This window comes from Pavona decussata, unplaced genomic scaffold (assembly GCF_977016875.1).
Source record: "Pavona decussata unplaced genomic scaffold, jaPavDecu1.1 SCAFFOLD_45, whole genome shotgun sequence".
NCBI lineage: Eukaryota > Metazoa > Cnidaria > Anthozoa > Scleractinia > Agariciidae > Pavona > Pavona decussata.
Window position 1 is genome coordinate 254,602 of NW_028145467.1, and position 15,381 is coordinate 269,982.

General features: G+C 38.8%; 1 protein-coding gene and 1 long non-coding RNA gene across 4 annotated transcripts in view; both read left to right on the forward strand.

Annotated features, from left to right (window-relative positions):
* Positions 1 to 15,381, forward strand: part of LOC146482488 (mitochondrial inner membrane protease subunit 1-like) — a 348,467-nt gene that overhangs the window by 7,211 nt on the left and 325,875 nt on the right. For 2 of the 3 annotated variants that reach the window (XM_085106960.1, XM_085106958.1), the window contains exons 3-7: positions 44 to 113; positions 1,313 to 1,357; positions 4,360 to 4,470; positions 5,149 to 6,220; positions 6,828 to 7,303. In XM_085106960.1, the coding sequence (XP_084963086.1) occupies positions 44 to 113; positions 1,313 to 1,357; positions 4,360 to 4,470; positions 5,149 to 5,202 (280 nt within the window). In that variant the 3' untranslated portion in view covers positions 5,203 to 6,220; positions 6,828 to 7,303. Of the gene's footprint in view, positions 1 to 43; positions 114 to 1,312; positions 1,358 to 4,359; positions 4,471 to 5,148; positions 6,221 to 6,827; positions 7,304 to 15,381 lie in introns of those variants that run through there. The other variant, XM_085106959.1, reaches the window with a different exon arrangement.
* LOC146482489 (uncharacterized) overlaps positions 8,900 to 15,381 on the forward strand; it is an 82,129-nt gene continuing 75,647 nt past the window's right edge. Inside the window, exons 1-2 of the long non-coding RNA XR_014864067.1 lie at positions 8,900 to 8,996; positions 9,311 to 9,404. This is a non-coding gene — a long non-coding RNA (uncharacterized LOC146482489). The remainder of the gene's footprint in view (positions 8,997 to 9,310; positions 9,405 to 15,381) is intronic.

Here is a 15,381-nt window from a genome sequence, read left to right on the forward strand (position 1 = left end):
AATTTTAACTATTATTTACAATCACTGCTTATATTTTTTACAGAGGTGATGTTGTTATAGTGCGATCTCCAGAGGACCCAAAATGCTTTCTGTGTAAGAGGATTGCTGCAATGGTTGGTAAACTCTTTGTCAAATTTTCCATTTACTGCTAATGACCATAGGCAGTACCTGTCTAAAAGCTAAGTTGAACTTCATGGTTGTTTTGTTTGGTAAAATATCTGACAGTATAACCCAAATGCTTCTACCTGTACAAACCTCACTCTTTTTTTACCAATAAGATATGCCATTTGTCTGTGAAGGTTTACAGGGTGTATAATTATGATAATTGGAATGCATAATTTGAGTTGAGTGCATTGTTAATGCCTCGCCCATTGTTCTCCAGTTTTGTTGCCTAGCAACCAAAGGTGGCCATCTAACGTCAATAAATTAGTTCAACATAGTTTTCTAATGCTCACAACATACTCTTTACATAGCTTAATGACATAACATTTACATAAATATTGTGCATAGTGTCTGATAATTATTTCTGCAAGGGAAGCTAGCTTCCTATGATTTCATTGAGTGGCTGCATAACACATGGAAGTCTGTCCTCCAAAATGTACGTGTATAAATGCCTTCCCAAATTGTGAGGCCTATGGTGGGTAGACGGACAAGTAGTAATTGTTGTAGACCACGGAAGTGAGAACCGAAAGATTGAGCTTTTGTCAAGTACAGGATGTGCATGCACAAACTGCACACTGTGCACCACCTGAGCTTTAATGCTTTGCTTTCTCAGTCACTAATTATCACTTATATTTTATTATAATTATTGTTATCACTAATTATGTATTTCTATTGTTTTTATTTATTTCTGTATTTCAATCTCCATTAAGGAAAATGCTGTCTGGAGAGTAGCAAACCTTCACTCCCCCTCCCCCTCCCCCTCCCCCTCATTCAATGTTGCTTGAAAGACTGGACTTTGGGATGACCCAGCCTCTTTTACAATGGTGGACCAACCTTGATGAGGGGGGAGGGGGGTGTGGGGGGACTGAGTTGTTGATTTATCACCACAGCAGTCAAATTGGCAGTCGACTAAAAGTTTCTTAACAGTTTTGTCCACAGAGCAGAGGGTCTAACCCTTGGCTGTAATCTTTGACGTGATAATAAAGTTAAATGTACATTGTATCTATGTTATGTTGACATATGAATGCATATGAGAAATTAACTTCAGTTAAGGATAACTCAACATGTGCATCTAATTGTATTATCGTGTGTCTGTCCCTTGTGGTAACCTTTTATTTCAAGTGTTTTTTTTTAAATTTTGTTTTATCAGAGTGGAGAAAGAGTCATAACTGGCACAGATGAGCAGGATTTCAAAGTATGTTTTTACATTTTGCCATCATACAATTGAAGGTCTGAGAGCATAACCAACTTGTGTCGAATTTTAGCGTGGCTTTCGATTTCGCACAGATTTGTCCGAATTTTGGCTCTCCCTGGTTTGGAAAACATTTCGCGGTTTTACAATCGTGGACAAAACTCCTTGAGAAAACCAAACACGAACAGAACAAAAACCACTTGCTTACTTCTCTCTCCCACCCCCTCCCCCTATGCAATGACAACCGAACACAGACAGCCAAAAAAACACTCACTTACTGTTTCTCCCTTCATAATTCTACCACAGTTACTTCTCCCTCCCCCCCTCCCCCTTATGCAATGTTGATGTGGGAAGCGATGCTTGCCAGGAAACTGTTCGTGACCCAAAAGACAACATTGAGTCAGGGGGAGGGGGAGGGGGATTTGGTAGTTTGCTTGTCTTGAAGTGAACGCGCTTGGAAGGCAAATTTTTTTATAGGTTTTGTCCACGTCAGACTCGTTTTCCAAATTATCGGTAGGCTAAAAGTTTCCATTGTCCATGAGCCGTGTTTAGTCGCACCAGTTGTTGTTGCTATAAGTAACGTTTGAGATGATATCATGGTTTGCTTTTGCGGGCTGTAACAAGCCCAAAATAGATCAAGGCAGTCGGGATAAACAACTTACGTATCGTACTGGCTAGTTGGTTTCGCTTTTGTTTGGTGAAGTTTGTAAACGCACGACATCTATGGATCTTTTGAAAAGTTATGAAATTGACGAATGCAGTTCACAGGAACTGGTGGAAATGTTGTCCAAAGAATCCCTCCTTGGTAGTGATGACTGTGCCATGGCGAATTTTTCAATTCAATTATCAAATCCCGCGGGAGCATCAGAGACAAATCCCGCCATGTGCAAGGTGTTTTGCAAGCCTTAGTTGTGGTTTGCCAGGCTTGAAATTCAGTATGTAACGATTAACTTGACAATTTCAAGGCAATGATTCAATAAAAGTACGATTAACATAGATTTTCAACGGTTAACACCGACTGCTCGTGAAAAGAATAGATAGTCTTACCTTTTAATAGAACTGCCGTTAATCGTTGTTAATCGTTGTTAATCGTTGAAATGGCTACATGTCTTCCTGTACATGTTAATTGTGTAGAATGCTAGTATTTTGCGTTATCAAGAGTGATATGTCAACAAACGGGACAAAGCTGGATTTTACGCCAGGAAATGGACACATTTTCTCTTGGAGAATGTAACTGTTTACATTTCGGACATTCCTGTCACGTACGTAGTAGTTTGTAACAGAATCAAATAAAAGCGTGACAGCTTTCGTGTGCCGTGTTTCAAAGACAACGAGTGTATATTGAATACAAGTATTTAATCCTCAGTGCATTGTCGTTTTGGTCATCCAGTGTCTATAATGTTACCAATATATCTTTACAAGATGGTAAAATTTTTCAATGACATTAATACGAAACACAAAGCGGCGTGAAAAAATACTGGACAATGGTTTTCAATCGAATTGCAGTTCACATGCAAAAGTTTGGACAAATCCAAGCTACATCGAAAAACGGGCTGAAATTCGACATAGGTCGGTTATGCTCCCAGCCCTTCAATTGTCATAGTTTCAATATGCATTAGTGTAGTGCATGGGTACCTCCTCAACTAGTGGGATTAATTTTACAGGTACCTCCCAGCACCTGGATAATGCCTTGTTATTGGTATACATTGTTTGCAGTTGTCCCTCATATTGTAGATGACGATGCTGTGATGTAAAGACATGTACACTACATGTACGCTGTACACATACAGTTGTGTGTACAGAGTACGCAGAGGTCAAGTGACTGACTTAATAATTATTACAATACCTGTTTATCCAGTTTGAACACAACTCATTAAACTGTACTATACTTACCGTATTCATTCGATTAACCGCCCTGGGTGCCTATTTAATTTTGGGCCCATGAGGATGGGCGCTCATTCGAGGTTGGCACTTATTCAAGGGTGGTTGCTTTTAATTTTCCCAACATTTTCAGCAAGCGAGGACATTTTGAGAGAATTGCAAAACAAGGCATAACAAGTTTATTTCGCTTTAACAAGACAAAACAAAGTACAAAAGCTATCATAAAGAAGGCCCAAACAATATAAAAGTTCATTGACCACCGTATCTATGTAAAACAAACTTTGGAACACAACTGATGCTCCTCTTACTTCGCGATCGAATAGCGCTATTACAGAAATGTTTTTTTTTTGTATTGGGAGGGGGTGGGGTGGGCACTTATAAACTTTTAGGGCTTTCAGGGTGGGCGGTTATTCGAGGTGGGCGCTTAATCAAATAAATATGGTATTGTCAGTATTACCTTTTCATGTGGTAAAACATTTGAGGGGCCTTCCTGTACATATGTGAGATTTTAGATCATTTTTTGCATTCATTTTCTTCATTTTTTTGTATTACTTTGTTTCACACTTCGTTCTCAAAATATACATGTGTAGCTCCCTATTTTTTCTGCATCTAGTGAAAATTCCATGGATGAGGGGAGGTTTTTCTCCATTGCATCTCATGCAGCTTTCCGGGCTGCTTCAGTGTGGCCCTTCATAATTGTTTTTGTTCCCCCAAATTACCATTCAAAGTGATCGAAAATGGGTAAAAAAAGAAGGAGCGAAGTTTTGGGCAAGCCACATGTGAAAAGTGTAAAAACTGAGAAAAAAATTCAATAACTTCAACAAATGACCTCAAATTTGACATGAAGTGGAATTATGCTGTCAGTTCTAAATCATGTCAACCTTTTTCATTTACAGTGTAACGAACTCAACCGGGGCCACCCAACATTGATCAGTCAATCACAGGTCATGTTTACAACTAAGAAGTCTGGCTTTGGTAATTTGTAAACCAATCAAAAACGAGAACATTTCTTTAAATTTCAAAGTGTCCGTTTTTTCGGTGGCCCTGGTTGAGTTTGTTGCACTGTAAGTAATACTGTTGGACTTTATAATACCCTTAAATGCATTTTCTTTTTTCAATGCAAGATTCCAAAAGGACATGTTTGGCTTCTTGGTGACAATCCAGAATGTTCAAAAGATTCCAGACATTTTGGAGCAGTTCCTTATGGGCTCATCCGAGGACGAGCGTGCTTTAAGGTTAGCATAGTCGGTTGTATATTTCCCTTGTACCACTGTTCTTGACCGATATCTTGCTATTAAGAGTTAAAACAAAACTTTAACACAAATGTTGTTTGTTCAACAAATGGTAAGGTAAAGTCAAGCTTTGAACCCAATGGTAAGTGGCCAGGAGCTTAACCAGGTTTCTGTAGCAATAGACAGCTACACTGTAGAAGTAGTGCTCCTTCCCTCTGGATGAGATACTGGTCCATCACAGGGTTATCCCTGCCATTATCCACGGTGAAATGTAAAAAATACGAAAGGTCTGTAAAAGATAAGATTTTATTTTGAGAGCTCAGAGCTGATAAGCTTCTGTTTTACGTAAAGTGAAGTCTGTGGAGACTGATTGACCCTGTGTGTCTGTACATGTATTTACCATTTGAATGCATGTCACCCAGATAACCGATTCACCCGATGGTTCCTGAACCTTTTTTGTGGGGGAGATGACTGTACTTATAGGGTTCTAGCTTCAGAGTCTGCAAAACCCCTAAGCACGACCATTCAAATCAAAAGTCTAGTAACCAGAATGCTCTCATGTTTACCATTCAATATATTTCAAAATTTGAATATATCTATCTTTTTATTTTGTTTCAATCTTGTGTGCCTTCGTGAGTGCACACAGAATTGTTAACGCCTAGGGGATGTGCTTAATTTCAGGTTTGGCCTCTTGCTGAGTTTGGAAAAATACAAAACCCATTCGACATTAGGTGACACTTGAAGGGAGAGAAGATTGCAACTGTACAAGATATGCTGCATGGACAGCAGGATGGATGTTAAGTTTGACCTCACTTTGGGAAATCCCCAGAATACAGACATCTTGTTGTTATAGACAGTTTTTTTTATCAAACATTTACTAAATTTAATCACAAAAATCTTTTTTGTGGTTGCTATGGTGTCCACTGAGTAATAATGACATTTTATTCTACTAAACTTTACATTTTAAAACAAGTCAGACAGGCAGTCAAACAGTTTGTTCCTGTGAGTGCAGAGCAATGAGGTGTCTGTATTTAATAGCCACAGGTGTCTATGAAGTGCCGGTGGGTTTCAATTGTACCAGAGTAGTTGCTTGTGGTTCTTCAAAACATCAAAGAAGTTGTTAGCAGTACTGTTCAAAGAAAGTGCATGCATACAGCAACTGCGCATTATTGCTGCACAATGCACGTACCCTACATGAACATACCATGCATCGTAGTCAAGTCATGAGTTTGTTCTCTCCCAATTTCATAGACATTATTTTTATGTAAAAGAAATTAATTACTTGCTGATTGTGCACTGCAGAACCGTTTTTCAACTGACACCGTCCTGCTTGTGGACTTACTGCTGGTTTTCATCAGATTACAGTGGAACACTGACTTATGGCCACCTCATTAATGTGGCCTCTTTTTTGTGCCCCAAACGAATTGAAATTCAAGTCATTTCCTTAGTTTAACAACATTGTTAATCCGACCACCCCGTTATTGCAAACACACTTTCACAGCCCGAAGGTGGTTGTATTAACGAGGTTCCACAGTATTACATCTTATTTGTGGTATTGTGTTTTTTGTTTGTTTGTTTGTAGATTTTAATCTTCATAGCTCCAACCAGAAACTGTGAGAACCACAGTATTATAGATAATGTGCTTTTCCCTGCTGTTTCTAATCCATAATTCAATCATGCATTCAGTCAAGTTTTCTTTCCTTTGGTAGTTAGTGCTGTTGTGAGAACACATCAGAGTAAATTCACTCGATAGGTGGTTTTCACCTCACACATCATCACGCAAGTGAAAAAATAAAATCTTCAACCATTCAATAGATAAAGTCAAGAAATTGATATGTTGTAGAAGAGTGATACATAAACAATGTGTGAAAGCCACAGGGCTGGGCGATATCTCCTAATCGAGTTATTTGAGAAAATGTACCACGGAAAATTGCAGAGTTTAGTATGGGAGGCCATGTTGGTGCCCCGTCTGATGGGCACCAACATGGCGGCCGGAAACCAGCAAAAAGATCTGGAGTTTACCTTGGCTATTTCAAAGCCTTTCTTCTCTCTGCTGAAGTTTCATACATTGACATTAACGCTTCTATTACATGTTAGCTGATCAGACCTAAAAAAAACACGAGGCGAATCGATGTTTTCATGTACTTGACATGTTTAGAGCTGCAATCCTTCTGTCACGCACTGCGCAAAAATCTAAAATTCAAACTGCTCTATTTTCAAAACAAAGAATGCTATCCTGCTGAAAACAAGCTAGCCAATGGAAATTTAGATTTTCTTATATGTGATGAAGATAAAAACCCAAAATTGTGTTTAGTTATGAATTTCAGTTTTTTATGACGTCATGTGAAAACCAAGAATAGCAAACGTTTGGTTACATATACATACCAGGGATGCCAACCTTGGGAAATATGAGATCTGGAGATTTTCTTTTGAGCCACCCATCTATCATCAACCTACTACTCCCCCCCCCCCCCCCCCCAAAGGCCCAAGTTAACCCCACCCCCCTCCCTTTCCTTTAGTTTTTGTAAAGGTCTGTGATGGATTGGGTGAAAGATGTACAGAAATCAACCAAGGAGCTGTAACATGCATTTGGAACTTTAGGGAAATTCTGTGGATTTTGAGAAAAACGGAGGTTAAGATTTTCGTTTATTTTAAAGGAAAGATCGACAGTCCCTTTTATCTGGGAGATTTGGTAACCTACGTATATGGGAGATCAGAGAGATGATCATCCCATATCCAGTAGAGTTGGCACATCTGACATAGAGCAGTAATGAAGTAACACTGTGGTTACTTCCACATCAGGACGACTGTATTGTTACATGTATGATTGACGTAATTCATTTAAATGGAAATGCTAAAATGTAGAGTATTTGTCCTAAAAAAGAAAAAAAATAACAATGTATTGTATATATGAATCACATAAATAAGTATACAGTCATCTGTTTATATAAAGCTAAGTACAGTAAATTTGTAATAAATAAAAAAAGACAAGAAGGGCCTGACTGCTTTTAGGCCCTTTTAGTTGCTGGTCTGAAGTGCACCCAGCTACCTCAAGCTTATTACAGGCACTGCAATGTATGGCAGTTTTTCCTAAATTGAGGCTTCATTATCTCTGAAAAATGCATGGTTACCCCTAATTTTCTTTTGGGATGCCAAGAGCACTTGCTAAGTTCTGCTTGCTCCGTATAGTTTTAAACCGCGCAAAAATATTCCTCTATAAGGGTCTATAAGTGAGCACTACCTATAGGATGCCCAAGTATCTTGAGATGCACAGAACGTATGTGCAGTAACAAAAGTAGGCACCGTCCTTAAACAGTCAAATATCCTGACTGAAAAGAGGTAGGTCAGATGGCTTTTCACAAGTTTATCTAAGGAGTCGGATGGAGTGAAACTTGAACCTGGGAACTATGGATACAATACAAGTTAGGCGGCCTTACAACTTGCCCATCTGCCAATAATAATTATTTATAATTGAACCTCAACCTTCGTTGTGCATGCAAGCGTTTTTTTTTTCTCTGCATAATAACTGATCTGACTGTTTAATCAAGGAATAATACATCATCTGCTTCTAGGAACCCCTTTTTATGAGTAGTTATCCTGGGAGTTATTGGTCAGGGCCCAGTTGTTCAAAGCACGATTAAGTGTTAACAGGAACTTTGATTCAAGTTTGATTACTTTGTTGTTGGTTCTCGACTTCTCGTCCCCACTCCCAGGGTTTTTCTCCGGTGCTCCGGTTCATCCTGACCTCGGAGAGTAGACCCAGGGGCAGATAGTGGGGCCGAAGACAAAGTCAAAATGGACGGGAAAAAAGTACGAAAGCACTTGCTCGTGGAATTTTTTCCCGCCCATTTTGACTTCATTTTGAGCCCCACTATCTGCCCCTGGGTCTCCGAGGATGGCTCCTGTTCTGTTCCCTCCACAAAAACCAATATTCCGAAATTTCAATTCAACCTGGAAACAGTGGAGAGAAAAGCCGTTCTGTGGATTCCACTGAAATTCCAATTTAATTATTATTTCATTATATTTTATTTATTATTGAATCAACTGTCAAAGAGAGCACTAGCCGTATTGGGTTAGGTAGACGGTGTAGCTTGCAGTAACAACGGAAAATTTTAGACGTGCGGATTTTAATTTATATAGGGAATTTTAAAATAGGATTAAGGGTGTGAGGATTTTACTGTGTATATATTTTTGATTTTTTATATATTTTTTTATTCTTATTACTTTGCACGACCGCACAAGCTGCCGAGCTTTAATTTTTAATCGTGCTGAAATAAAGTCAATAAAGGCTGTATGTCTGCCTTGCGTTGCACAGGGGGCGAAAAAAGAGCGGGGCGCGGCCCGGGGGGTGGGAGCTGGGGGGAGGCAAAAGGAAACCGGTATCGCAATGCATTGTTTTCTTGACTCGTGCCCAAAGTGGTTGCTGATGGGAGCAGTGTTAGGTTTGTATCGCGATTTGTACTTGTTTCTGAAGGCGGGACATGTGGCATTTTGTTGGTGATTTATAGAGACACTCATTACTACCGATGGTGAGTTTAATGTTAGCTCTTTGTCATTGCGTTGTCTACTTTTAATCTTAACTGGGTTTCCGCGCGCGAAATGTGGGACTCATGATCAACTCGGCGAAATGAACAAGGTACCTTTCAGTCTTTCGGGACGCAGAAATATCCCCTGTTTTGGATGTTCTGTCTGCATTTTGACAGCTTCTAAGCGTTCGTGAAAAAAACAGAACGTTAGTTCGGCTCTTCACGTGGAGAATTGTGAGACAATTTGGTTTTCACTTGGAGTGCGCGTGCTCTACTCGTTTTAGGACACGTAAGCTAAGGTTATTTTTTCGTTCAAGGGACTTGAAGTGAAGAAACGCTTGTCTTTGCAGAAGAAAGGAGAGAAAAAGGAAAGACTGAAGGATGCTGCAAGTCAACGGCGCTAAAGATGAGGTGAGAACTGGATCGATGTTTGGTCATTTCGCTCCTCCATAAACTCGCACAAATCAATAATTATCCGTTGTTCGTGAATTTAACTTGACTGTAAGTCAATAATTAGTCTTACTTATGTGTGAAACACAATTAATGTTTAAACATTTTACTGCTTTTTATTTAACATTGTGCAATGAACAGTGTAAAACTCGCGTTTTGATTGCTGGAGCGGAGTTTGTTATTGGAGTAAAGGGGTGGTAATTAGGGGAGGGTCCCAATCACGAGCCAATTTTTACTCAAATCACGATTCACGTGTGTATTTTATGGCATTTCACGAATTACGTATTTTATGTAAACAGCACAGAAAATGGGCATCACAAGTTACTCGGAAATGTCTCAGAAGTAAATCATGGTTTCCTCAAACAGTGCAGTAGTGCACAAGGTCTGTCCTGTTTTAAAACGATAGGGATGACATTTTCAAAAATGCAAGGGAAATAGTTGTGATTAATTTTCAACAACCGGCTTTTCAATTTATGGTTATCGCCCTACCTTATTTAATGATGACAACGCTCTATTCACAATGTAATCGCCCTTCATAATCGCATTTCCATACATTGGGCAGTGGGTCTGTCCTCAGTTAAAAGGTCTCTACACTGCTGCCATATGCCTCATGCACTTGTGCAACTGTAATTTCAAGGCTTTTTCCTAAGCCTTTGTTTAGCGCTATATCTCAGTTTGAGGCCATTTATGGTGCGCTGCTGAGGTGGGCACATTAAATTTTTCTTTGTGAATGAACTGGCCAGAAGATTGTTCAGATTCTGTGGTAAGGAAAAAGGACACAAAAATTCAAACTCTTTTTACAGAGTCGTCGCTGTTTGCTGTTCGTAATTGTCAAATCATGCCAGTTTTGAGGTACACGTGGAGTTAACAATTAGCCAATAATTTTTGTGACATACTGTACATGTATTTAATTGTAAAATACTGCACATTACAACTTCACGCCGATTTAAGTGTGTACCCCAAATTTTGGGGTCGTTAAGTATTCATATATTCACGCTATTGTTCTCTCTTTTGTCGAACAATTTCCGACAATAGAGCATGTTTCCGAAGATCGCAAACCCTTTGAAGTAGGTGAGATATTTTATCTTTTGTTTTGCTGGCCTGTGGAAACTCCCTGAGGAGGCTAGAGAAATGAGTCACCATGATCACATCGACTCGCAACGCGCCGCTACAGTATGGAGAGTTTTAAAATCAACTTCCCATCCTGCAAACTAACGAATAATCAATAAACAAATTTTGTTCGCTAAACGGATACATGGATTTGCCGATTTGTTTACCTCTCATCTTTAATGACAGCGATCTATAACAGATTCTGGCTTTTCAGCTAAAAGTTAGAGAATCGCTGAGTATAAAATGTAAATAAGGTCAACTGAAAAGAGCGCGTGTCTACATAGGCCAAAGAGCTGATGTTATTGTTTGTCAATGCGTCATTAAGTATAATCAGAATGCGACTTCCACGCTGAGTTTTTTGGTCTGATATTTTAAAATCTCTTCGCCAGAAGCAAGTATTTTAGAAACATAAACTTAATTACGATCGACCGCGTCTTGACTCGTAACAAACAAAGTGCACAACATCAAATACCAGTTTGCTTACAGTGAATTACAATTGGAACTCTTTCATAGCTCCTAAAGTGCTTTCTTTAGGGAATACAAATCAATGTTTGAGCTTTTTTGTAAAAAAAGTTATCATTAAACGGATGGTATTGATTTTCACGCGTCGGGAAGATGATGATGCCATGCACAAATTTAATTAAGCAAAATAGCTCCGCCGCTCCAAGCAGCGCTTGGCGAAAAATATCGAAACTCGGCTTACAGTGATCAAAACACAACGTTTAGGATCTCTTTTTAAAGCTCTCAAAAGACTCGTCATTCACTGATATAAAGAACAGCTTAAAGTATTTTGCGAAGAACTTAAAACCATGAAACGTCTGCAGTGATTCCTCGCAGTTCCTATTGATAACAAAAACAAAGGAATACTCTCGCAACTTTGCGGCTCAAGGCTGCTTAATTAGACAATTGTTCCTGTCTTTTGAATTCGCTTCTTGGTCTTCCTGCAAAGTTCTCACCTTTTCTCAGCCGAGTAAAAACGAGCTGGCCTGATTTGCATCATTCTTCGCGGCTGCCGAAGTGAATGCCCAAAGGAATAAAGAGAGCCTTCAGGCAACAAAATCCGGCGGTGTCACCCATTTCTCAATGACACACTTAAATCGGCGTGAAGTTGTAATGAAAAATGATTTATCAGTGTCTCTGTTAACTGGTAATACCAGCCTACATGTATTACTGGAAAGTAATGTATGCAATAAGTTTATTGATATACAAGCCACTATTAGATTTTCAGTTTTCGCGAAAATTTTCTCATGATTCACGAATCATGGGCCACAAGACAAGAAGATCTCGTATCGTGCTAGGCTATCAATTTGCTGATCATGACTACAATTGAGCTCTTTTCACGTGCTTTTATTTTTGCTCAAATTACCATACATAACCCCTTTACCACCCTGTAAAGACACAAATGATGTCATAAATAATGGCGTCATTTGTGCATCTTGACAGGGTGGTAAAGGGGTTATAATGTGTTATTGGTGTGACCGGCGCGCATGATCAGTCCAGCCAGTGTCTGGTCAGCAACGTTTTGCAAACTGTTTTGGCGAATACCGGACAAACAAGGAAAATTTGTGCAGCAAAACAAAACTGTCCAATGAAAAATTGGACAAAGACCATTGCAGGTGACCTTAACCAGGTTAAGAAAAGCTAGAACTTTGTTATGATGTTAAAAAGAAAAAGAACCAAGGAAGAAATATTTGTCCAAATACGTCGCCAATAGAAATCTGGTTATGGCAAGCAGTCAATCACAAATTGCATTGAAGCGAGTCACATGCTGTAATATTTTGGAGTCAGAAATTCGTTCTGGAATAAAGGTTATTTTTGAAAATATTTTTAATGAAATTCTTTTGAATCACAATAATTTGTATGTGTGTAGTAGTCTAAAACTTTGCTTGAAAGCTTTTGACTTGGTACAATCAACATGATACATGCTCACCAAATGTCTTCAAATGTCTCTGTTATCATTAAAACAAAAAGGGTTTATTTTGTCAGGGGTCTGTACTCTGATAACGCATACTGTCGCATTTGTTGTGCGAATAATATCACAGTTAGTTCAAGAACTAAACAACAGAACTTTTAATGACAAAGCAAGCTACCATGCTGTGTCAAGCGACACGATGCTCAAGGATGCAACTGGTTACATGGCTGGAGCGGACCTGGTATCCAGCAGTCTAGCAGTGAATGCCACACTATCTGGGGTGTCACGCATGACATGCCACACACAGAGGAGGTCAATACATGGTTAAAACATCAGTCATGCTACTCACCTGCAGATCATAGCATACTTCTTAGGTCTTACCATGTTTTGATGACATCTGTGCATTATCAGAGGATGGACACATGGCAAAATGAAATCTATTTGTTAAAAATTTTATTTTCTTTGTGTACAAAGAACTTGTTAAGGGAGGTATGTCACCCCAGGTGCCTGCTTGCGTTGATGAGAAGCACTTTGAAATTGTTGGCCCAACATTTTCAAATACTATTGGCGAGTTCAGGAAGCTGTTTTTGTCTGTTTGAATCACATTTTTTAGTAATTAGGGAAGCTGTTTGTTGCGATACTTTTGAAAGCTTTTGCTCTTGGAACTTTATTTACATTGATATGCAATGTCCACTTGTGGCGGTTGTTGTACTGGCAGCAGCCAAAAAAGAATGTACAACAGCAATGCCACAAAGTTTGGAATCAAGGACATGAAAGGATTTGGCTGGGTTGTATTATTTTTTCCTGTTTGATCTTGGGGAAATCAATGTGCAGTTATTCCTTTGACTCAAAGTTTGCAGGCCATCTTCTCTTTCCGGAGCAACAAAGAAGGTAAGCATGCTTTGTCTTAATTTTGTATTTCTTTTCACTTCACTTATTTCCATGACCCCAAGGGGGGAAATGGGCCAGAAATTCTTCCTGGCCATGCCACATGGTCACGTGCAACCACTGCCACTACACTCCACGACACAAAACCTAAGGCTGTCCTTTCTTTCTTTGCAGTTGTGTAAATGGTGGATTGAAATTACCATTTTAGCAGACCTGTTTCTGTTAATGATAATGGTGAAGCATGGCACACACAAAAGTACAGTGTATAACCAAAGATCAAAAGAATGGAACACCAGACCGGTAAAGGTCTCCAGAGACTTTAATTACATGTATATCAATCTTTATGGCAAAGATATTTAAATGAAGAAATGATGACAATAAGCCCAATAGATCACCACGTTTCATTATCTGAGGATGATCCAGCAAGAATTGTGCCAACTACTGCCCATGTCCCACCCATGTCCTCTAAGGAGTTATTTATCAGAATCCAATCAAGGTTCTTGAAATGTAAAACTGATTTATTTTCAGTAAAACAATCAACAGAAACCAACAAAGAATAATCAGTTTTCTGTGGCAGCAAACTTCACCATACTATACCGTCCTGCGTATATGTGCAATAGTTACAAACCTTAACTCTTTAGACCTGATATGAAAATTTGTATTCTCTTTACCTATCTTTACACATCTGTATGGAACTGGTAAGGAGAATTTTCTCAATATCAAGTCATCTTATCGTTGGTGATTGTTCCCTTTCTTCTCATCACTTGAATGCTTGAACAAGCAGTGATCATGTAAGGAGAAATTTCATTTTCATCACTTTTAGGGCTTGAAGTGTTAATGCATGCATGTCCTTTTGGTAAATTATATCTTTTGCATGGTGAAATGGATAAAATTTCTGTTCTCAACAATCTCTTCCCATGAACCTAGTTTAATGGCCTTAGCTCCCATGAGTCTCCTGTTGCTCAGTGGTAGAGCATCCAAACTAGAAATCGGAAGGTCTTAACTTTGACTCCTGATAGGAACACTCGGAATTTCTTTTTCCGAGTGTGCCTGTGTCATTACTAAATAATACATCATTCTCAATCTCTTCCTATTGGTATGAAAACACGAGCAACAAGGATGAACTGTCCTATCTTTGGTCTGGCACTTATCAAAATCAGCATTCTTTCCGTTTTAGGGTGTGTTAGATTTTTTTGTTTTACTGTAGAATTGAACTACTCATATCTAAAAATGTGCCTGGTATTCTCTTGAGGTGGACACAAGTCTTAGCTAAGTCTGAAAAAGGATATCTCGTTTTTTCTCATATGGCTTTTGAGGCTCTAATTGGTCAGGCACCTAGCTACATCAGAAACCTGACTGACTCATAAGAACTCGGGCCACATATTAAGATCCTTAAACAACCAGTTACTTGACAAGCCTGTGGTGAATATGAAAATGTATGGCGATAGGGCATACTCTGTTGCAGGACCGAAACTATGGAACAAATTACCATTGGACATTAGGAAACATCATCAGTTACCTTATTTAAAACTAAGCTCAAGACTTATCTTTGTAATTTTTATTTATTGGTACCTGATTTTGTTGAATGATGATGAAGTTTTTTAACCAAATTTGATTGAGTCACATAGATGTGGATGGCAATGTTTCGACTGCAATACTGCTGGTCTTCATCAGGCGATGGTGTTGACTGATTGCGTAACAGTATAAGTAGCACCTTGGTTTGTGTTGATTGGTGTGTTTCGATCCTCTCTCATGCTGTTGTTGTTTGGAGGATTTCAATCCTTGTCGTTTAGACTAGAACACCTTTCATATTAAGAAAGAGTAGTTAGTATTGTAAAGCGCCATGGACAATTAATGGAATGTTGCACTCTATAAATGTATTTTAATTTTAATTTAATTTATAAATGTATTTAATTAAATTGTAATTTAATATGCACTCTTTTTAGAGTCCTTTTTTCAAGATATAAATGTATGCCCCTGGGCTGGTGGTTATAATGGTATTGTTTTAACTTTTGTTTGAAATCAAGG